The 23,282-nt window shown below is 35.3% G+C and overlaps 3 protein-coding genes across 5 annotated transcripts; all 3 read right to left on the reverse strand.

Annotated features, from left to right (window-relative positions):
• Positions 1-112: 112 nt before the first annotated feature.
• LOC108227552 (uncharacterized) lies at positions 113-8,699 on the reverse strand. 3 transcript variants are annotated; one of them, XR_001807984.2, is made up of 12 exons: positions 8,467-8,699; positions 6,996-7,636; positions 6,391-6,568; positions 6,061-6,289; positions 5,544-5,683; positions 5,023-5,312; positions 4,712-4,924; positions 4,097-4,588; positions 2,743-3,411; positions 1,602-2,177; positions 590-936; positions 113-504 (listed from the first exon to the last, which is right to left on the reverse strand). XR_001807984.2 is itself a non-coding variant. In XM_017402760.2 (11 exons), the coding sequence occupies exons 2-11, from the start codon at positions 7,269-7,271 to the stop codon at positions 709-711; spliced, it is 3,291 nt and encodes a 1,096-aa protein (XP_017258249.1). In that variant the 5' UTR covers positions 7,272-7,636; positions 8,467-8,699; the 3' UTR covers positions 554-708. The 3 variants fall into 3 exon arrangements, 2 of the variants coding, with proteins under 2 accessions (XP_017258249.1, XP_017258252.1); XM_017402760.2 differs by lacking the exon at positions 113-504 and having other exon boundaries at positions 554-936; XM_017402763.2 differs by lacking the exons at positions 113-504; positions 8,467-8,699 and having other exon boundaries at positions 591-936; positions 6,061-6,286; positions 6,996-7,421.
• A 3,415-nt stretch (positions 8,700-12,114) lies between these two features.
• On the reverse strand, positions 12,115-13,070 carry LOC108227038 (blue copper protein). The gene is made up of 2 exons (XM_017402035.2): positions 12,840-13,070; positions 12,115-12,522 (listed from the first exon to the last, which is right to left on the reverse strand). Exons 1-2 carry the CDS (start codon positions 12,997-12,999, stop codon positions 12,203-12,205), a joined length of 480 nt encoding a protein of 159 aa, XP_017257524.1. The 5' UTR covers positions 13,000-13,070; the 3' UTR covers positions 12,115-12,202.
• A 3,928-nt stretch (positions 13,071-16,998) lies between these two features.
• LOC108227519 (5-methyltetrahydropteroyltriglutamate--homocysteine methyltransferase) lies at positions 16,999-22,083 on the reverse strand. Its single transcript, XM_017402706.2, has 12 exons — positions 21,880-22,083; positions 20,603-20,956; positions 20,431-20,518; positions 19,807-19,934; positions 19,341-19,732; positions 19,092-19,255; positions 18,818-18,898; positions 18,561-18,727; positions 18,373-18,478; positions 18,036-18,286; positions 17,727-17,928; positions 16,999-17,624 (listed from the first exon to the last, which is right to left on the reverse strand). Exons 2-12 carry the CDS (start codon positions 20,950-20,952, stop codon positions 17,256-17,258), a joined length of 2,298 nt encoding a protein of 765 aa, XP_017258195.1. The 5' UTR covers positions 20,953-20,956; positions 21,880-22,083; the 3' UTR covers positions 16,999-17,255.
• Positions 22,084-23,282: the final 1,199 nt, after the last annotated feature.

A 23,282-nucleotide genomic window follows, 5' to 3' on the forward strand; every position in this document is an offset into this window, starting at 1 on the left:
CTTAATTACTCACATAAAAATTAATACATAAAATTTATCTCACTTTTGCAACCCATAAAAAACACAGGGGCCATAACATTTCTAATCTTTCTTTACATTGCTATGTGCTGTTTCTCAGAAAGCCCCATCTAAACATTAATGGAAAAGAAATAAAGAAATAAAAGTTGAGATGATTATAGCTTACATTATTTTCTTGACTAAACCTGTCCTGTCTCTCACTTCTAAAGTGTTGGAAATTATATGGCTCTCAATGACCATATATTTCAACAAACGTTCTAATCACTTTGCAGTCCCTACCCACTTTCTCTTTTACTGGGGACATGCATTATTTGGTTCTTCTTTATGGGTCCAAACTACAAACCCTTTTTATTCACTAACTTTCTAAATATATACAATTGGAAGGTTTTGTGGCTAATTGCCCACTAAATCCTTTCTTATTCACTATAAACACATCCTCGTCATTCTTCCACATTCTTCTCACCTGTGAAGAACAATTACGAGGACCTGTAGATATTGTAAACCAGAGAATTAAATGTACGAGCTGAACACGATATAAACCTGAAAGAACGATATTCAGGAAAACAAGTACCTTGTAAAGTTAAAAAAAGGTGGATGCATGAAATCTGTCAATTTACAACAGGAAGTTAGGAAAGAGAATGTATACCGGAAAAAGTATACCATCCATCAATTTTAAATTGGAACAGTCTCTCAAGACTGGTTCTTAACAAGTTTGACATTGCTGTAGAAGCGTTTAAGGTCTTTCATAGCCCTCTCTTCGATTTGAATTGAGCGGATCGATGAGGGTACATCAACCTCTGGCTTGAACCACTTATTAGAAACTGCGGAATCTGATGGGCATGTTGGGCTAGTATTTACCGAAAACCCAGTAGTTCTTGTCTTTGGACTGTGGGCCAGACTTTGCTGTTGTTTTCCATGCTTTTTGACAAAAAAAGAAAAAGAAAAAACAAGGCAACTTTGAGCAAGGTTACTCCATAAAGAGATCATAGATGCAACAGCAGTGTGTGACAAGTATGAGTGAGGGTCAGATGCACAAGTGGTATGTCATTCACACAAACACACACACACGAGGGAGATTATAATGTCAGATTACAATATTATCCCACATGTCATACGCTCAAACAAGTAAGATGATAAACAATGGTAGGTCAGATACTTATAGGGGGTTGAGATTTATTACAGGCACCCATACAAAGATCTGATATGTGTCAATAAAGGTAACAATTGCTAAAATAAGCATGAAATGCTTGACAAGCTAACAACAAAATGTAAGCAGACCAGAAAATATCTATGTAATGTGGTCTTGCTTGAGTGACAGTGTGTTGCAAGATCAAAGATACCTAATGGCCTAAGTTGAGGCTTCTATTCCTTCTGCAAAATTCTAATTATTCACTTTGAAGGGTAATGTTTTGCTTTTACTTGGGAAGGGTGACAAGCTAACAGTTGTGCTAAATTTGTATGTCTGCTAAACCTCTAATTGATGATTGTCAGTTTCTACCAAGGCATTCAAGGACACAACTTTTTTTACATACATAATAAGGATATACACACTGAGATTAACAGATGGGAGTAAATTGCAATACCTGTTGCCATTGGATGTCCCTCAGAGATGGGCGAGACATAAGAGGTGGGGTCCCCGAAGAAGCCCAAGGAGGGGTTCCTCTTTCACCGTCAGGTACCTGAGATGCTGCACCAGGGGAAACCATAGGTATCGGAGTGGAAGGCAAGAATGAGCTCAGTAACACTTTTCCCCCACTTTTACCATCCAAAGGATCCTCTACTTGATCTTTGTTCCTAAAAGGCTTATATTCCTTAGTTTTACTATGTTCATCTACTTGATCTTTGTTCCTAGTAGTCTTATATTCCATAGTTTTACTCTGTTCATCCTGTATATCACGAAGAGAGGTGCGCCCCTTTGATATTTTATTACCGCCCCACGCAGGGCCCTCAACTTTGGGAGTTGGTGGTGAAGGAACCGCAACTTTGGGAGAATCATCAAGAGCTCCACTTAGAAACATTGAAAGGCCACCCTTCTTCTTTTTCTTTTTTGAAGCGGCAGGTGAAGAAATTTTACTTGGCATATTATCAAAACCTTTTTGAATGAAGCTTTCTTCGTTATTGACTTGCTTAGTGACACTTACTTCAAGCACGGCATCCTCCTATGAAAAGAAAACTCTTGTTAAACAATAAATCAATCAAAGTTGCTGACTAACCCCTATATTACTATTTAACTTGAAACTAAGAGCAGAACGAAAAATATATCCAAAAATCCTCCCAACTCCCATGCTTGCAAGGGAATAAACTAACAATCAATTCCTATAAATTATGGTGTTGTGAAAGTATTCACCTCATGACGTCAGATATCTATCAATAATTCATAATATATGAATAACTATTAGAAGGGATTAGCACGGTACAGTATTTATATACAAAACGCACATAAAACAAATGAGGAGCAGTTTTTAAACTAGAAATCAAACCCACCCAGAAACAGTGGCACATTCTGGCTTTAAGAACATCTATTCCTTTAATCATAAGAACTTGGTTACCCACCCTTGGTGATTTGCACTTCCCAGGAAATGCATATTATTACATGACAACCAAGCATGTTTGTAAACTTCCTCGCGAAATTGATATTGAAATTTAACACCAAGGTATTATAATAACTCCCAAGGGAATTAAATACCCATATCCAAAACCAAGATTGGACGAGAATATCCTTACCTTCTGTTTCAACCAAGATATATCAAGAGGGGAGAAACCCTTGACAGGATTCGCTTCAACATGGATCTCATCATTGCCAGACATCACCTCCGCCTCTGTTACCTTATGTTTACTTTTCCTCCTTTGTTTTCTAGATGCCTCCACCTTTTTATTGGCTTTCCCATCTGAGTTGATTGGAGATGCTGCTTTTGTTGTGATACTACTAACTGGTGAACCAAGTTCAGCAAGTGAGCTCTCCAATGAAGACCTTGTTTGGATCTTCGCAATCTGCTGGTTATCCAGGTGAAATCCATTTGCCTGCTTCTCCTCAAGGATTTCAATCTGCTGCAACTTCTTTCTCAGAGCTCGTACTTGTCGACAAATGCCTTGATTTACATCTTCATCGGGATGAAGAAAGTTGTCTAGTCTCTGGTATTTATCTTTCATCGAGGTTAACAATTTGTTGTGGTTGTCGGAAGTCCTTATAAAACCATCCTCATTATCCTCTTCCTCACTGTTGATTACAGCAGGAAAAGTAGCTGTGGGTGTTGGTAGCCGCCGGTAACTCCATAATTCTGATGACTTTAAATCCCGTGATTTCTCAAGGGAAGCTAAGATATCTAATGAAGCAGTAGCAACAGCATGTGTTGAGACCGTGAGTATATAATCAAGGTTGCGGATTACAATATCCTGTGGCAGGTTTTAGCAAAAATTAGATAGATCAGGTCTAGTCAAGTGCCATTAGAATCAAAGATGAACTCTATAAGCAGAATACTATATCAACTTCAGTGAGAGAAAATGGAGATGCATGTATTATTATTCTTTTGGTAAGTGACTGCAGTGACACACATTTTTCTTTCATTTGCCAACTTCTGTATAAGTACAATTTGCTGCATGGAATGTACAACTAATGCATATCTCAAGAACCCTCTATAATAATTTAGTCAGAATATTACCAGTATAATTGACTAAAATGCACATACTACTAGGCTTTTTGTTGAGTCATGTCTGATAAGATCTTACATTTAAATATTCTGTTGCTCTTTTGATCTTTTTTTTTTCTAAGAAAAATTTATCTTCCTCTTCAATTTGACAAACATGCATCTGGTTTCTTCGCAAAAATCTATCCCTATTCTTATATGTTTGTGTGCAAGCGAGCACGTGACACTGACATTGCCCATGTTGATGGTATAAATGTTTGCCAGGGTATAATTCCCCCACCGCCTCTGGTGGATAGGTTTAATAAAAAAAATGCACCTAAAAGCTTGGATATATAACCTCAAGAAGAAGTATATACAGAGTACATATAGTATCACAGTATCTACAAGAGGAAATACAAGATCAATGACATGAGATAGGATAATGGGACATGTACCTCACAGTGCTTCCTCAGATCATCTGCTCCAAGCGAATCTGCGATCTCAAGAAGTTGGATTGCACTATGCGGCTCCACCAAAAACTCTGCTGCCACTTTCTCACATAGGCTTTTCAAACTCGGAACAGGTAAGGTTCCCGTGTTCTCCTCTTGTATGGTAAATAGGGCATTATCGGTTTCCGCATCATCATAAACAAAATTTACCTCTAATTCTTCCAATTCATCGTCAACCTTTAGTTTGAGATTTTGAGAATGATGGAGAACACTGGGAGGGTAAGTAGGATGATAGAGAGAACTGATAAATAAAAGATGCGTCTCGCCGACAGAAACTGAAGATGCTTTTTTTGCACCATGTAACCGCGTTGCTACAGGTTGCTCATCCTTCCCATCCTTGCCATCCCACCTATATACATCACCAGTAGCAGTTACCGCGGCAGTCCAATACTTCCCGGCAGATATACTGACCATAGTCCTTCCACAAAGCGAATAGAGCTACATGGAAAGTAAACATATGATACACATGCACAATTTCAGTTACATGGAAAGAAAACGTATGATACACATACACAATTCCAGCTAAAAATACATAATCAGAAAGTGCACCAAAAATTATACCTGTCGACATCGTAGATTAGGATCTGATGACAACCAACAAAATACTGCACCATCATCTGTAAGAGCCATGCTATGTACCATCCCAGCAGCTATAGAAACTACATGAAGCCGTTCCTTGCGATGAAACTTTAATGGTGTGCTCCCTATCTTTTTGATATTTCTAGCTATCACTACACGCCTAGGAGTAACAAGTCGATGACCCCAAGTGAACACCTGTCAAATTGAGCAGTTTAGAGAAACATAGTGGCAATGGTATACCTGATAGCAATAGTATAGGATAACAGTTATAAATCAATTTGACTGATCAATACCTCTCCATCAACTCCCAAAACAATTGTGTGATATTTAGCTGCTGCAACTCCAACAAAAACTTTTCCTTTCAAGTATTCAACCACTCTTGGAGTGTAATTCCAGCCAGAATTGGAAGTTCCATATCCAAGTTGGCCATCTTTATTGCAGCCCCATGTAAAGACCTCACCAGACTCAGAAACCACAGCAGTATGTTTGTTTGCTGCTGCAACAGCAACTATCTTTGACTTTAAGGAACTAACTCTCCGAGGCGTGGCTTGGCTATCCACCGATGTATAACCAAGTTGACCCTCTGAAAGAAACCAAATTAAACATCAAATCACAACACAAGTACTGTGAGAAGGATTACTTTGAGAGAGATATGAATTTAGAGGCAGATAAAAGAAAGTAGAAAGATTTGGTTTTTTCTCAATCAAGGGATCATGCAAGGCAATAAATCATTTGAAAGGAATCCAATGATTGTGTAAGATAACATATTAACTGAGAAATCCACATACTACATTTTATTAAAGGAAATAGGTACCTCTATTGGAACCCCAAGTGAACACCTCGCCACCCTCTGTTGCAACAACAGTGTGATGTTTAGCTGCTGCAATTGCCTTAACTCGACGGGACCCTAAACCAGAAGTCACTTTCCGGGGAGTAATAACAGCAGCTTGACCGCTGCATTATACAAAACAATAATATGTTGTTTCTCACTATATCTTTAGCCAAAAGCAATAATGATGTGGAAAAATGAAAAGTTACCAGAAATCATAATTATGGCTAATCCTGATACATGCCTTATAAACTGGAGCTTAGTCTTTCTATGCAACTATACGAGTATACTTGCAAATTGAAACACAAATATGTTAACTTTTATCTTAAAAAGTGCCTCTTTCGATTTCCAAAAGAACACACATTTAAACTTCTCAGCTCAAGTCTTTTTCAACTTCAATACCCATGCGAAACATAAGAATTTTTAAAAATATCAACTTTGGAATCAGTAGTCCTCTATTGGAAATTCACATACTACTAGTGTGAAATAAAAATATAGATACCTGTGGATATCAAAATCCGGATGCCCAAGCCGCCCTCCTCTTCCATACCCCCAAGTATAAACTTCCCCTTTAGCACTAACTGCTACACTATGAAACTTTGCAGCAGAAACTAATTTAATAAAAGAACCATGAAGTGAATCAACTTTACATGGCAACTTCTGAATATGTGCGTTTCCAGTTCCAAGTTGATAATTAACACCACTTCCCCAGCTAAACAATTCTGTAGCTACTGAAATAATAAACAAAAGGTTACTTTGTCTGTTTTAGAGATAGGAAATTAACCAGATAATTTAGGGTCACTAGAAGTTACGCAAAGGCATCAAAGAAAACCTGAATTCTCTTCATTTCCTAAAGTCTGCAGCACAGGACCAGAGAGAAGATCAACAGGTGTACGAGATTTGAAGTCTTCCGATGTGATAGATGCACCCTCCTGGAGAAGGACACTCGCCACTGCAAGATAACCAAAATGCAGAGCTCGATGAAGGCTTGTCCATCCCGATTCTCCATCCTAGAAAACAACAGGAGTTACTTTCTGAAAGTAATTACGTAGTTGCATCCTCTAAGATATACTATCAACATTCTTCTATTATACTGTCAAATCATTCAGCAATCAAAATATTCACAGTAAACAAATTTCACTAATCCCATGTTTTCTACATTAAGTGTTAACCAACTACATATATCAACAGTCCCAAGGTCAAGCTGAGATACTTACATGAATCTAAGTTTGTAATCTATCCTTTACTACATTTTAACAAATGTGACTAGCATCACCTGCTTAAAGTACATATTACAGGGTCCAGCAAAGACTGAAAATGTCTCAGTATTTCTTATACAAAACATGTAAGCACTAAGATGAAATTTATCTAGAAAGGTCAACTAAATGGCATGAACATAAACTCTAAGCAGAATAAAAATTTGATTAGATAACACACCCTAGCATTAGGGTCTGCGCCAGCCTCAAGTAGCCTCCTCACTATTGGAACATGATTTCTCCAAGTCGCAATATGAAGAAGGGTTAGACCAAACGCATTCCTTGTGTTGATATTTCCCCCATTCTTTTTCAGTAGTGCTAATGAGGCATCTACATCAGCCACCGACCCTTCACGGACAACAAGCCAAGGATCTTTGGTGGACCCGCTTGGCAAGTATTTACGGACAGAGAACTGTGAGTTCTGTTTTGAACCATGCAGGACCACAATTTCCTCCATTAAACTAATCACCGAGCTTCTGAAATTACAACTTTAGTACACCTGTCAACTTCTCCCGGAGCTAGCCTCTTTTTTGTTTTTTGTTATTCGAGAAGCAACTTAAAAATTAAAATGCCACCAGCTAAACTAAGAAACAAACATGCTCTACTCTATATATACTATCTTAATCTTCTATACATCCTAATAATAACTCATCCCAGGTAAACTAGATCGCAATTATTGACATTTGACAGAGAATCACCGACCCATTTTATGCTACCATCATCATCAGCACTTTTTCATGAATGCATACCCACCGAAGCAGCCATTTACAAATGTGATCAGACATCGAAATGTAAGACACAGATCCGAGAATTGAGTAACAACTGCATTGGGAAATTTTTATATCAGTGACTACAAAGCTAATAGAATTGCAATTGGCTTTAATTAACAAAAAAGAAGTATCCAGATTATAATAACAAAACCGATAACTAAGAAAGAATAGCATATATGACAATCGAAAAGATTAAGAACACCACTAAACTGCTAAATCATAAGAGATTCACCAAATATAGATGTACTCTAGCAATACACACCACAATGTTCTCTATAAAAAAACCAAACTAAATGGTAAATCTGACATAGATGTATTGTCCGATTCTATGTATCAACAATCAACTAACTTGATCAAATCCTACTTCCTAGCATTAGAAAGTCACATTGAGATATAAGACTAAAGCATAAAAGAAGTTGAAATACATCTAGTCAAACATTGCAAGTAGATGCAAGATTAAGTGATTAACTATTCCACCATTGCAGATGGGGAAAACTCACCTAATTTATGACCCAGTTCAATTCCACCCACCAGCTACACAATTAGACATTAATATACATCACAGGTGATAGAGTAACTTGTCATTTTACTCAACTAACAATAAAGACTCAATCTATATGCAAAATTCACAAAATCAAGAATTGCCAACACAAAAACATCAAGTATCATTTAAAATTCACATTCCTGATCCAAAATGAAAAACAAGAAACACCCGGATCATAAAATCAAATCTTTATCATCAAAAGAAGCATTACATAAATTTCAAAACACCCAATTAATTGACAAACGAAAAAATCAAGTCCCCCACATTGCTTGTAAAAAAGGGTGAGACTAAAATGGGTCTAAATTGAAATAAAAAAACAAGAAAAATAAAAGAATCACCTTGGAATAAAAGGTGAGTCACGAAATAGTTGTGTCCGCTCCAAACATTGCTTGTAAATCTATGCTCGATTTTTATTATGTGTGTGTTTTTATTTATTTATAAAGAAATAAAGATTGTTGTGGGTAAAGAGGGAAGAGAGAGTGTTTTTAGGGGAGGGAATCGAAGCACCGAATATACCTGGTGAGATTGTATGTATAGGTGTATGTATGTATATGTGTTTGAGTTTCAGAATGGCTCAACAGACATAAACATGGGAACACATTAAACTTGGTACAAGTGCAGGGGTATTTTGGGGAGTGAAAAGTTGATGACGAAATTGCCCCTGGAGAGTGTTTTGACGCGCGGAGATATGGGGTCTCTGACTTCTCAATGTTTGCATTTGTCTGCGTCTCATGTGGCCACGTTTCTCTATGCTCTTTCTGATTGCCACGTGGCAGATAATTTTATATTAATATTAGTGTGCAGGAAAATTCTAGTACTTGAAATGTGTATCAGATAACTATTGAAAGTATAAATATATTGGGAGATACTCCCTCCGTCCCAAAAAGAGTGAGCTGGTTTGACTTTCACGGAGATTAAGAAAAATGTAGTAAGTTTAGTTGAAAAGTGGGTAAAGTGGTGGGACCTACCAATATTTAATAATAGATTTGAGATAGTGGAGGAAGATAGTGGGTGTAATAGTGTTTATATTATTATAGAAAAGAGATAGTGGAAGAAAGTAGTGGGTGTAATAGTGAAAAGTAGTGTTCAAAAATAGTAAGTATTGTAGGTTCATTCTTTTTGGGACGTCCCAAAAAGGAATAAGGGTCACATAAAATGGGACGGAGGGAGTATAAATTGTTGATAAATATACTCAAAATGGACAAAAGCAGAATACATATTCTTATTCTGAACGAATATTTATTTCTTCCTTTTTCATAAATTGAACCGTGAGATATTTTTAATGGAACAAGAGAGACGTGAGTTGAATACTCCCTATGTTATCTTTGAAAGTGCGAAAGTAAAAAGTTTTAACTGGTCTAGAATGCATTGTAAGACTACAAAATGGTCCACTAAATTGTCAACCGGACACTCTTGCCCTGGGTCGTAAACAAATATTATTAATCAGACAGTAACATTTTTTATTTTTTAAATTTTATTAATAGAAATATATTATTCAAATTTTAATAATTTACTTGGGTATGAGCCAACATATTATCGGAGGAGAACGTAGCTTTGCGTGCAGTTGTGGCTATTCTTGATCCCTCAGAATATTTTACTCCCTCCGTCCCTTTTTACATGTCCCTTTTGAAAAAAAAAATTGTCCCAAATTACTTGTCCACTTCTCTTTTCAAAGCAACTTTTTGTATGTTTTTTCAAAATGTAACAACTTCCAATGTTTGACTAGCATATATATATACACAACTCTATCTAATTCATTACATTTATCAGGGATATGTATGAAAACAGGATATCCACCTAACATTTTCTTAAGATAGCGTTATTTTTTCAAAAGGGACAAGTAAAAAGGACGGAGGGAGTAGAAAAGTAGTGTTAATAATCTGTATCTTTGAGATAAATTAAGAGTAATACTAGGTCCAGAGAAACTGGTACAGAAATATGCACAGAATGACGTGGATTCCACTGTCATCTCTGCTTTTCTGTCATTTTCTTATTTAACTTTATACTCTGCCACTTTTTTGTTTAACTTTATACTCTCCTTAGGTAGTTTTGTACTCTTATCGTTATTTTTCCTCTTTAGTTCTTAGTGTTAAAATCTACAACTATCTTTTTATACACATAAGTTATATATTTAATCAGTTTCTTAACAACTTTTTTATATAAAAAAACATATTTTGTATCATATTTTTTTAGTATATTTCTTTCTACTTTTATTATCCAATATATTAATTATATATAATAATAATTTTTTAAATATGTTTCTTTCTACTACTCCCTCCGTCCCAATGAATTGTATACAGTTTCCTTTTTGGGACGTCCCATCAATTGTATACATTCCAAAAGTAATAAACTTTTATAATATAAAACATCATTACACCAACTATTTTCTTCCACTATCTCCATTCTATAATAATATAAACACTATTACACCCACTACTTTCCTCCACTATCTCAAATTTATTATTAAATATAAATGGGTCCCACCACTATACCCACTTTTCATCCAACTTTCCTCATTTCTTACCCAATTTCTTGGTCTCCGTGTCCCAGCCATTTGTATACAAATGACTGGGATGGAGGGAGTAATATTTTTGTACTATCATTATTTTTTTCAATAGTATTTATTATTTTTAAATTAATATATTAAATTTTTTTAATTTTTAACTCATAAATAATAGTTTTTACCAAAACAAGTTTTACCATAAATATTGGTAAGTTAACAATCTCATAACAAATAATATTAGTATTTTTATATTTTAACAGCATAAATATATTTTATTTACTATAAATTTGTTATCCAGATTCACGCATGAATAATAAGACATATGTTTAAAAAATTTCTTAATATAAAATAAACAAATTTCATAATATATAAAATTTCAAAAATTTATTTTGTTATTAATATATTAATCTTAACAAATAATATACATTAAATGAAATATGTCTATACTATAATATATGTGTATAAAATTTTTAGAATATAAAATAACTAAGTCTGGCATAAAGTACAGTAAATAAATTATCTAATAAGAGGAAGAAAAATGATAATATTATGTAATTGGACAATAAAATAAAAAAGAAATAAAACTATGATATAAATATATTTTTTAATATAAAAAAGATGGTTGTAGACTTTAGGACTAAAAACTAAAAAAAAGAAAAACAAAGAAGAGTACAAAGCTAAAAACAAGACGAGTATAAAATTAAAATAAAAACGACCACAGTACAAAGTTACATAAGAAAAGTATAAAACTAAACAAGAAAATTGTAAAGCACTGATGATAGGGGAATCCACGTCTGTAAACAAAAAATGACAGAGCACAGATAATAGTGGAATCCATGTCATGTGCATATTTTTGTATCAGTTTATGTGGACCTAGCATTATTCATAAATTAAAGCACTCGTCCAGTATATGCTTTAGCATACAAAATTACTAGATGGAGAAGGCATCAATGTAAACTGTATTCATATGCCGTACACTTAACTACAACACAGTAGATCCTAACTCAGATTGTACAATTCAACACTCCAACAATTTAGAAGGACTTTTAAATTGTTAAGCTACGAAATATTGTTGTTAGTATCAAAAGAATATATATGTCACGCAGAGTAGACATTTAATCTGACTTTCCAAATTGATGTTAGTTTTTAATTCTACATCTTTTTGCAGGTAATATTTAGAGAAAGGTCCAGGATGCCACTGAGATCTGAAGTGAGCAAAGCATCTCCTTTTAATTGTAGTATCATTTTAAAGAAACATACAAAGCATAAACATGTGCAACATAAAAACAAGGTATGCAGGGGTCAAAATACTGGGTAATGTATTATGATCATGGTGATATACTGTGATTATGATAAAAACTTAATCATGAATAGAATCACACATAGAAAGCCCTAACAGACCCCCAACATAAGACAAACATATAGCATACCCGTATTATTACAAATCCTGACCATCTCACATTTGGAATGCCGTTAATCGGAATTTGGATACAAATCAAATAAATTATTTCATGCGGTCAATATATAATTATAGAGTAACCAATTCAAGACATCTAACATCAGAAGTCAAATCACATAACAGCGATGATCCCAACTGCAACAGCAGCTGCCAAAAACACTTGATACGAAGATGCGAAAATCCCTGGAGCAGAGCTAGTTGGAGCTGGTGCAGGAGCTTCTACTGCCTCCTCAACATTGATCACCAGCTTCTGTTTGAACTCAGAGCAGTGAGTTTTTACTCCACAAATGTACCATTTTTTCCCAGTGCTGGCCAGTGTGATCACATCATGTCCGCTCGTCAGTGCTTCATTTGATGCTGGTTTGATGCAGCTAGCGAATGCAGTTCCGTTCACTTTGAATACATTGTGTGCTCCTTGAGTGTAGTTGAAAACTGCAAGCACAGTACACACAGAGTTTGTATGATCAGGAATACAATTCCCATGGCCAAAAAAACTTTATCCATAACCGCTTTGATAATTAAAAATAGGATTTTTCAAGTGTGTTGATGGTCACACACTAACAATTACTTTTTACTTAGAAGGATGATTTTAATTGGTAGAGATTTTTGTGCATGCAAAGGCCATCAACATTAATGAGATGGGAACCAACAAAAATCCACCACTTGAGTAAAAAGTACTGTGTGTCACAAAGACTAGAAAATCTGTTAAGAAAATTATTAGCTAGGAAGAAAGTTGTATTTTACTTTACCCAGTGAATCTCCGACATGGAACACTTTGTCAGCAGCCCAGGCTTGATAATCAACGTTGATGGTCCAGCCGCTGGAACCTCCAACCCAGAATTCGGTTGAGGCCATGGTGGCAGTAACGGAGGCAAGGGCAAGAACGATGAAAAGGTTGTAAGAAGCCATTAATATCTATGTATGTATTCTGGTTTAGTTTAGTAATGCTAAGGTAAGATGATTCTAATTAACTTGTTCATTGCTTTCGATATGAATCGGGTATATATAGGATGGTTAACTGTCCGGAGCCGGCCAATGATGAGCTTTGGCTTTGACGCACATAATTTCTACGTGCTTAATGCAATTTGTTTGTTGCCTTAACAAAGTGGTTTGGGCGATTCAATCTAGAAAATATCCTACTACATTCCTTTCTAGCGAGAAAGGTTATGGATAAATTTAACACGAGGCCGTACTGTGACAAAAATAAGGTGTAGTAGATGTTTTTATATGGTTTATAATCCTAGTATCATAGATTTTAAATTAAGGTCTTTCACCGATAACTATTTTTTGTTCAGGTGAAAAAAAAATTGCATGTACGAGACATTATTATTATTAAGATTGTGACTAATAGAAATTCACCCTATCTATAAAGTGATTGTTAATGTGTGTACATGATAAACACTAGAAAATCAGTTAAGTTAATGCCACAAATCTTGTGAGCGGATATCCTGGGTTTATTCTCTGTTATTGAAGTCTTTTAATGTAAGTAGCATTTTGAGCTTAAACTGATTCACAACACAATAATTAGTTAACAACATACGGGATGGACTTGCAGTTGCAGGTGCTGTTATGCATTTTACCATAGTGTATTACGTTATGAACTGCATTTCAAGGTTATTTACAAGTCGGGCATGTCAAATATTGACATTTTGATTGTATTAAAAAATCAGTGTTTGTCGGAAGAATTAATTTTGTATAAACAACAGTATACACCACATTAATCGAGCACCTTCTTAGCAGATCAAATACAAACATCAATGTTGAAACTTGGAAGTACCTAGTTGAGGAGATGGGATTTCGAACCATGCATTTTGTAAACTACTTTCAGTTGGATCTCGAGTTGAATGCTTTTGGCCTAGTTAAATTAAGAATATAATTATTCTACAACTGCACTGATCGAAGGGCATTTAACTTTCTAAACTGAAACTTTATTAAAGTAGAAATGGGCAAAAACCCATTGATCATAGGCTTAGTACTCTAGCAGGAATAGAAAACCAAGCAGTCACCGGTTCTAAATTAACAACACGATTAAAGAAAATTTCACAAACGACAAGAAACTTAATCAAACATATACCGAGCTAAGACCTTGATCCATTGTTGCATTCTTCCTAGGTTTCGCTTGGTCCAGCCTCATCACCATTATCCATCTGCTTATTTCCTTCGTACTCAGGTTCAACACTTCGAAGCGGTTGCACCACAAATGGCACATAAGTGGCCAGAAACTCTGCATAATCTGGTCTGGGAATTTCAAGTGGTTGCAGAGGTGCATTAGTCACGGGGATCTCCCTATTATCTGGTGTGAAAATTCGGAGTGGTTGCACCCCCTCTATTATCTGGTCTGAGAATCCGAGTGGCTCATCGACTGGGATCTCTCTGTTATCTGGTGTGACAATTCTCAGCGGTTGCACTGGCACCGGTACATCATCAACTGGGATCTCTCTATTATCTGGTGTAAAAACTCGGAGTGGTTGCACATCAATCACCGGGATCTCTCCATTATCAGGTGTGAAAATTCTCAGTGGTTGCACGGGCACCGGCACCTCTAGGACTGAGAAAATCTCTACATTATCTGAGGTGAGCATTCGAAGTGGTTGCACCGGCACATAGATCTCTCCATTGCTTTCCACCGTTGTCGAATCATTAATGCATGCAATTCCTCCGTTATCAACAATGATTCCATCAACATGTTGCTGCACATGGAATTCTGGATAAGGTGCTTCAAAGACTTCCATTTGTTGAGGCATCCCACCCATAACTACTCCATCACCATTCACTATCATTATATCAACACCGACATTGACTTCCTCTGCAGCCAGTAGAAACTCTCCCTCATCCGGCTCCGCCATTAGACCTAGCTGAAAATCATCCATGAGCTGAGAAAACTGAATGTCTAAAGGATTATCTGCTGAAGCAACTCGATGTGAGATGCGGTCATCTTCTTCTTGTGTCTTAAAATGATGCATGTTGTGATTTTAGTCTGGAATGGTTAGTTGTGTTTACAGCTAGTCCAAAATGAACACCACAGTATTCTAGACATGCATGAGCATTTCAAGATGAATTTACTCTGAGCACTGATCAGCTGCTAACGATCCTCCAAATGTATTAAAATATTGCATTAAGTGGCTTCTGAACATGACTCTGACATTTAGTTTGATCCGTGTCCGAGAGAGAAAGTGAGAAACATTAAGGACGAGTTCTATATATGTATTTTTAAATGTTTTGTTGAATAATTTATAAATTAATACTTTAATATTATTCTAGTTTGTGTTGCATTACAAATAATCTCACCCATATTCCGTAGCATTTTTAGCTTCTCTCATCAAAAAAGTTAATTATATTTGATGATTTAGAATAATATTATTTTTATGAAAATAAACACAATAATCTATTTATTAAAATATAATTCCACTAAACTATAAGGACATAAAAAGATATATAGCAAAATTCTCATTTACAATTTTCAGCTAGCATTATTGAAATGTAAAACATTGACAATTTAAGTAATTTGAATAAGCAAAGTTTATTTACTAAACTTCTTAAAACCAGCCAATATTACAATTTTATTACTTTTCTATATTATTATTATAAAGATATATACTATCGCACAGGAACAAGTTTTAAATTTTTACCTCAGTTCTTCCAAAAAAATAAATTTAACCGTTAGTAGAGGATCCTTGAATTTGTCATTGTGGTGCAGATCTACTATTTCCGATGATAAAGTCCGTGAAGGAGGTCCAGTTGTCGTATACAAAGCTACAAATGTCTCGGTAATTTTTGATTCTTTTCATAAATCTGATATATTTTTGTCGTCAAGTCCCATGGTTCTAGTGGAGGGTTCAGGATTTCATTCAGAGCAACGATACATTTGAAATTAAAAAAATACGATCAACAAGCAAATAGAGGTGTGTTCAAGTGTTTTGGTGTTCTAAAAGTCCGCAATTGATGAGATTAATCGATGTTCGGACGGAAAATGTCTTGATTAATGATTAATCAGATAAAAAATTATTTTAAGAAAATCAATAAAGTCGGTCTAAAGTCGGTAAAATCGGTCAAAAGTCGGTAAAATCTTCTTAAGATAAGTAAATTATATAAAAAAATAATTATTTTCTATTAAAATTTATCAATTTAAATTTTATAAAAAAAATAAACATTATTCAATTATAATTTTATCGATTATAAAAAAATATACTTAATTATATACAATTTTTTTATTAAATTATGTCATGTAATTATGCAAAATACTTAAACATATATATTTTTTATATGTGCTAATATATTTGTGTGTGTGTGTTTTGTTTGCGGTATATAAATATTTGCTATTTTGATTATATAAAATTATAAATCTATAATGTATATACATATAATTAAATATAATATTAAATTAATTCCAATTAATCATTCCGATTAATTCTCGATTATCCGATTAATTTCTGGACCGTGCTTCCGCTGACTAACTACGATTCCCACTTCTTATAACACCGGTTGTCATCAATAATATTTCATCAAAAACATATTTAAGATTAATTATATAAAAACCAATATTTGAAATGGTAGAAATGCACAATAAGTACTTCATATATTGTTAGAAATCTCAATTAAGAAATTAAGTTAAATTATCAGGTTTTTACTTGCCATCAGCCTCCACGTTTATTGGACATATTTATTTTTATCATAATATTGACTTATAACCCTACTATATATTTATTATTTTATCATATATATTTTAATGTTTAGTTTTATTATAAACATAAATTTGTATAGATTAATATGTTCATTCACATTCCCACATTTCCCGCATGTAGTTGGTCTGAAACCAACTACACGTTGACATGCCCAAAAGAATAAACAATTTACGCATGGTCATCTTAAACTTAAGTGTCCAACCCTGTAGGCGAGAAAAATGATGTCTTAAGGTAAACTCAAAAGTTTATAGCTTTCAAGATAGAAGACAGACACTCTTTCTTCTCTTCTCTTCTTTTTTCAAAATAAAAGGCTTAAACCAACAACACTGGGAGTAGGCAAAATGTGCCCCCGGGAATACACCTAACAACTGATTTCATCGCCAACATAAAAACAACATTTTAAGAAGATATTACAGTTTTGCGGGTGGCATAAGAAACAATGTATAAAAGTATTCAAATTTGTGTGACCCATTAATACTTCTTTTACTTGGCACTGGCAAGCTTGGCACGGAGGGATTTGGCTGCATCCACCATGGCCTTCAGAGCTGGGTTCACTTCAGCATACTTCCTAGTCTTGAGCCCACAATCAGGATTGACCCACAAGATGTTGGTTTCAAGAACTGCAAGCATCTTGTTAATTCTGTCTGCGATCTCTTCTGTTGATGGTATTCTAGGGGAGTGGATATCATACACCCCAGGACCAATACCAGCACCATATTTGACTCCTTCGCGGAAAACGGACAGGAGCTTCTCATCTGATCGGGAGTTCTCAATGGTGATCACATCAGCATCCATGTCAATGATTGAGTGGATGATATCATTAAAATTCGAGTAACACATGTGGGTGTGAATCTGCAACAATTACAAGTAAATAATTAGAAAGATAATATAATACGAAACTACAAATAAAATATAATTACTTTAGGGTTGTTAGTATGGGGAGATAAGGGGGACCTGAGTGGTATCTTGGACTCCAACATTGGTAATTCTGAATGAATGGACAGCCCAGTCCAAATAGAAAGCATGCTCAGATTTCCTAAGAGGCAATCCCTCTCTTAGAGCAGCCTCGTCAATTTGGATGACAGTGATGCCTGCCTTCTCAAGGTCCTCTACTTCATCCTTAATAGCCAAAGCAATCTGGTAACAAGTCTCAAATCTGGATATGCAGAGTATATTTGAATCAGAATGATTAAAAAACCTCAGTGTTCTTCATTGTTCCTTGCATTTAGTTAATATAAAGAAACAGTTGCAGCTGTATATTACCTTGGCTGGTCATTGCGCACGAAGGACCAGTTGAGAATGGTAACAGGTCCTGTGAGCATACCCTTCATTGGGCGCTTAGTCATGCTCTGGGCCATAGAAGACCAGAACACAGTCATTGGGTTGGGTCGGCTCACATCACCATAGATAATTGGTGGCTTCACACATCGAGATCCATAAGATTGGACCCAGCCATTAGCAGTGAAGGCGAAACCAGACAATTGCTCTCCAAAGTACTCAACCATATCATTCCTCTATATATTGACAACAATAAATATCAGATCAGATCTCCTTTAAACGTAAGTAATAAATGCGCGAGTATATACATTAATCAATATACCTCTGGCTCCCCATGAACTAGGACATCAATGTCGAGCTCTTCCTGTAGTTTGACAACCTTGCTAATTTCCTCCTTGATAGCAGTGACATAGTCTTCCTCGGAGATCCTGGACACAGAATGTTAATACCTGAAGCAAAGAATAGAGTACTAAAGCAATGAAAGAACAATGAAGCCATTTAAACACTAACTTCTTAGCCTTGTACTCTCGGCGAACTCTCCTAAGCTCAATTGTTTGAGGGAAAGACCCAATGGTGGTTGTGGGGAGGATTGGGAGGTTAAGTTTCTTCTGCTGAGCATCCAATCTGGTACTAACATTGGTAGCACGACGATGATCAGAACCTTTCAGAGCAGCAGCCTGAGAATTTAATAAATCACGTTTAAGTACAATTTATTTGGTACATTCAAGCTACCTACATAAGTTGTAGAAAATGAATTATTCACTTACGGCCTTCTGGACAGCCTCATTGTTCACTCTTGGGGAGGCTTTTCTTGAAGCCTGAGCAGACGCATTAGCAGAGAAGAATGCCTGGATGAAAAAACAATTAAATTTAGCAATCAGAACAGCATTAAGAAGAAATTTGTAAGAGCTTTGACTGAGCAAAAATTAAGGCGTTTATTTCATATATATTGGTTGTGGATAGCAAACAAGTGCCCGTCTCATTTGGAGTCTTAGCAAGTGAAATAAATGGATAGTTAAGCGAGCAAGATATCATATGTACCTCATCCTTGCTACCACACAGAGCCTTGGCCAAGGCATTCACTTCAACAACTTTCTGTGCAGCAAATGCAAGCCATGATATAATTTCTGAATCCAACTTGGTCTCATTAACAAGATCAACAGCAGTGTGAAGAAGTGAGCAAGAGGTAGAAACAACAAGCTTGTCTGCACAATAGTATCACGAAGAATGATAAATCAGTCATGAACATAGTAAAACCTCATCCTTAAAAGTAGCACGAACAATATATACCTTTTCCTACAATTTTCTCGAGCGACTCCAGAGTAGAGAGAGATGAAGCAAGATCATTGGCCCAAATGTTCCTTCCATCAACAACACCAGCAAACAGGTATTTCCCAGAAGGGAAACTACTCTTAATCAGCTCAAGGGTCTTTTCTCCACGAACCAAATCAAAACCAAAGGCTGTAACACCCTTAAGTGCAGTAAGGGTTTTGAATGCCTCAGCAGGAACATCAGCAAAGTAGGTCTCAATGAGGACATTAAGACCAGATAGAGATGACTCCAAGACAGAGTAGGCCTTAGTAAATGCTTCCAACTGATGAGCTTCAAGATCCTTTACGAGAGTGGGCTCATCAAACTGAATCCATGAAGCACCAGCTGCCTTCAGCTCAGAGATAACTTCCCTGGTATTTATTTTTATGTGAGCCAAAATGCAATATGCAGTATTACACAAGGAAGAGAAAGCACAATGTCTTACTTGTAGATTGGTAGGATGCTGTCAAGAAGGGAGAGAAGATTGAAGGTTTTCTCAACCCCCTTTGCAGGTTTGGATAGCAACAAATAGCTGACTGGTCCAACAAGGATTGGCACAGTATCTACTCCAAGCTGCAAAATAGCATTCATAAATTATTATATATTCTGAAATGCTATACGCTTGTCTTGATGAATAAAGATTAGCTATTCCCCTGCCCGTTCTCATTTCTACCTTTTTAATACTGTACAGTTAAAAATGCACAACATGATCTGGTTATAAAAATCATACATCCTGTAGTTTAAGGCTGGCGTGGAGTATTTAAATGTTCTGTAATGAAATTTTATCTAATTACAACATATTTTCTGCATGTTGGAAAGTTATGGCTATGACATAATATACCCAAATCAGTACTTTGAAAATGATGAAGTTTTAGTATATAATAATGTTCAAAATGAGTAACTAGAAAGGTAGCAAAAGTGATGGAAAAAGCAATATGCTTCTATTATGTCACTCACTTAAAAAACTTTATTAAAGGCTATACCATTTACTTCCTTTTAGAAAAAACCTACTGCTCAGAAAATTAAAAAAATAAAAATAAAGGTATATTATAAGTTTTAGATAAAGTACCGCTTTAGCCTCATTGTACTCGGTTACAGCTTTGTGTGAGGCATATGAGAACTTCACCTCAGGGCCCAATTCAGGAACAATGTAATGGCTGTAATAGCAAATCAAACGAGCCATTAGTACAAACTGATACTATTGTAACTCTTTACAGGAAACACAGGGGAAGACGACTTACTAGTTGGTGTCAAACCATTTGGTCATCTCCATAGCAGGAACAGAGGCATTTCCTCTAGCCATGGAGAAATAAGTGTCAAAACCAATTTCACCCCCATTCCAGTTGTACCTAGGGGGTACAGCCCCAAGCATTGCAGTTGTGTCAAGTACCTGGTCGTAATATGCAAAAGTGTTGCTGGGGATGTACTTGATACCAGCATCAGACATCTGCTTCCAGATGGATGATCTGAGATCAGCAGCCACCTTCTGCAAGTCCTCAGCTGAGCTCTTCTTATCCCAGAAAGATTCTAGGGCAAACTTGAGCTCCCTCTTGGGGCCCATGCGTGGGTAACCAACAATATGAGAAGCCATTGATCTGATCATATCACATACCATGAACTAATTAATTTCCTGAACTCATCAGTCATCACAATTACAACTTAAAGAAAATAATTCATTAATCAGGGTTTCAATACGTGATCAAGCATAACATTCGTACATCTTTCTTTGTTTCGTTTCATTTAGATCGGTACAAATCTATATATATCAAGCCTTATGAACATGCATACAATGATGATATAATTACAAGGGGAGTTCTCAGGAGATTATGAATCAAGTGATGTGTTAAATTGCAAATTATTTGAATTTCAACTGAGTTCCCACTCAGTTAAATGAATGCATTAGATCCATAGTCAATGACAAAATAATAGATCAAATCTATAAAACATCTATTTACCAAATCGACTCAAAACAACAAAATGACAAGCCAGCATTTTGTCATTACTCAATAGTGTGATAAACAAGATGCTACTCGATATCAGATCTTAAAAAACACAAACGTTTGCATTAACAACTAGATCAACAAGTTCCTAAACCCATACACCACCAGATCTAATCATACATCATGATCATACACATGCATACAATACATATACACAAAGCTCCATCCCAGGTTAATGGGATGGAGCTTTGTGTATATGACATACACATACAAAGTTCTATTCTGTAAATGACAGAAGAATGTAGAACACAGAAGCATTTCATAAGAGCTATAGCAAGCTAAAAAGACAGAACTATCAGTAAAGATCTGATCAAATAATCAAAATCAAGAAACAAGCAAAAGAAAATCCAAGAAACCCAAATGGGTCAGTGTAATTCTACCTAAAATGAAAAAAGATTGAAACTTTTAGATCAAAGAAATGAAGGAGACAAAAGGGTCAGTGTAATTCCAAGTAAAAATGAAAAAGATGCGAACTTGGAGAAAAATGGTTTGACAACATAGAAGCGTGGGAAGCGCACCTTTAAGAAGAGAGGGTGAAGTTATTCCTGAATGCAATTCCAATTCAATCCGGAGATAAGGGGGGATTGAGAGGAGAGTTGTTGACACGAATTGTGAAGGGAGGGGAATGGGGTTATTTATAGATGGATTGGATTGGTGAGCTTGGGGAGTAGGTATGGGTGGCTTTCTCAGTGTAGATCTGTACTCTGTAGTAATGTGATCATGTGATTCTTTTTCCCCATTTTTATCATGAAATTTACATGAATATCTTATTTTAATTGATTTTAAATATATAAATATTAATTTATTAAATTAATTTTTTTCATATTTAGTTTTTAATATAATTTTACAATCCAAGGTAAATTTGTTAGACTTTAAATGAAATAATCATGACGACTGAATAGTACAAGATTTGCAGATTTATATTTAATTTTCAATAATAAATTTTATTTAATATATATGCTACAAAAAATACTATTATCTCTTGAAAAAAATACTAAAATCGTAATTATTTATGGCCCAACTTTTTAAATATTTTTGTTTTCAGTGGCCGGCAATATCAGACCCGACCCGAACCCGCAACCCGATTTACTAAGACCAAATCCGAAAATGACCCCAAAATCACCTGTTTGACACGAAATGAACCCGCGAAATGAACCCGACATGATCCGAAATTAGAATTTCGTTTCTAATAATTTCAATTTTAAGTTTTATTCAATTTTAAGTGATTTTAACTTGACCCGATTGCTGACACGAACACGACCCGTTATCCGAAACTGTCACCCACAAATTACAATATCTTAGTCAGTATTATGTATTGAAATATATATAATCTATAACATATAAATTATTCAAAATTCCAAGTCAGTATTATGTATTAACTTTATAATATAATCTGTATAAATCTGCCAAAATTCCAAGTTGCTCGACTAATTTTGACTTTGACTGTTTAACGTGCATATATTGCTAACAGCTGATGAAAGAGGTGTGCTATACCAATTCATTTTGTTGGTGCTTGTCTATTTACCTACCTACCCCATTTCACTTTCATCACCTACGTATTCAAGTGTGTTTTACATTTACTAAACAAAAGTCTGTCGAGCAATTTGTTAAAATATTTCAAATTTTGCATGATAAGTTACTTGCAGACTTGTAATTATCAACAACAGCAAAATATAAAACCTTCAATAGTCAGAGGAAAAAAGAAAGGGCAGGTGAGTTTGGCGGTGGATGTAAGACCGTATTCCTTTTTTAAGGTCTTAACCAAGTTTGCAAAATTAAAAGATTGTCTTGAAATTAAATTTAAATACTCATTTAAAGTTTTACCATGATTCAAGTACAATTAAACTTAATTGAATTGGTCTCAATTTTAAGATACGTGATCAAGTCAACCTCAATTTTATGTGGCAAAAATAAAAAAAAT

This window comes from Daucus carota, chromosome 6 (genome assembly GCF_001625215.2).
Source record: "Daucus carota subsp. sativus chromosome 6, DH1 v3.0, whole genome shotgun sequence".
Lineage (NCBI taxonomy): Eukaryota > Viridiplantae > Streptophyta > Magnoliopsida > Apiales > Apiaceae > Daucus > Daucus carota.

Coding starts and splice junctions, on each gene's coding strand:
- LOC108227519 (XM_017402706.2), bottom strand. CDS start 20,952: ATGGCTTCTCATATTGTTGGTTACCCACGCATGGGCCCCAAGAGGGAG. Junction 18,479..18,560: donor CGAGAGTACAAGGCTAAGAA/GTTAGTGTTTAA, acceptor TTCTGTGTCCAG/GATCTCCGAGGAAGACTATG. Junction 17,929..18,035: donor GTGCGCAATGACCAGCCAAG/GTAATATACAGC, acceptor CTGCATATCCAG/ATTTGAGACTTGTTACCAGA.
- LOC108227038 (XM_017402035.2), bottom strand. CDS start 12,999: ATGGCTTCTTACAACCTTTTCATCGTTCTTGCCCTTGCCTCCGTTACT. Junction 12,523..12,839: donor CCATGTCGGAGATTCACTGG/GTAAAGTAAAAT, acceptor CTGTGCTTGCAG/TTTTCAACTACACTCAAGGA.
- LOC108227552 (XM_017402760.2), bottom strand. CDS start 7,271: ATGGAGGAAATTGTGGTCCTGCATGGTTCAAAACAGAACTCACAGTTC. Junction 6,569..6,995: donor GCGCAGACCCTAATGCTAGG/GTGTGTTATCTA, acceptor GTTGTTTTCTAG/GATGGAGAATCGGGATGGAC. Junction 6,290..6,390: donor AGGAAATGAAGAGAATTCAG/GTTTTCTTTGAT, acceptor TTATTATTTCAG/TAGCTACAGAATTGTTTAGC.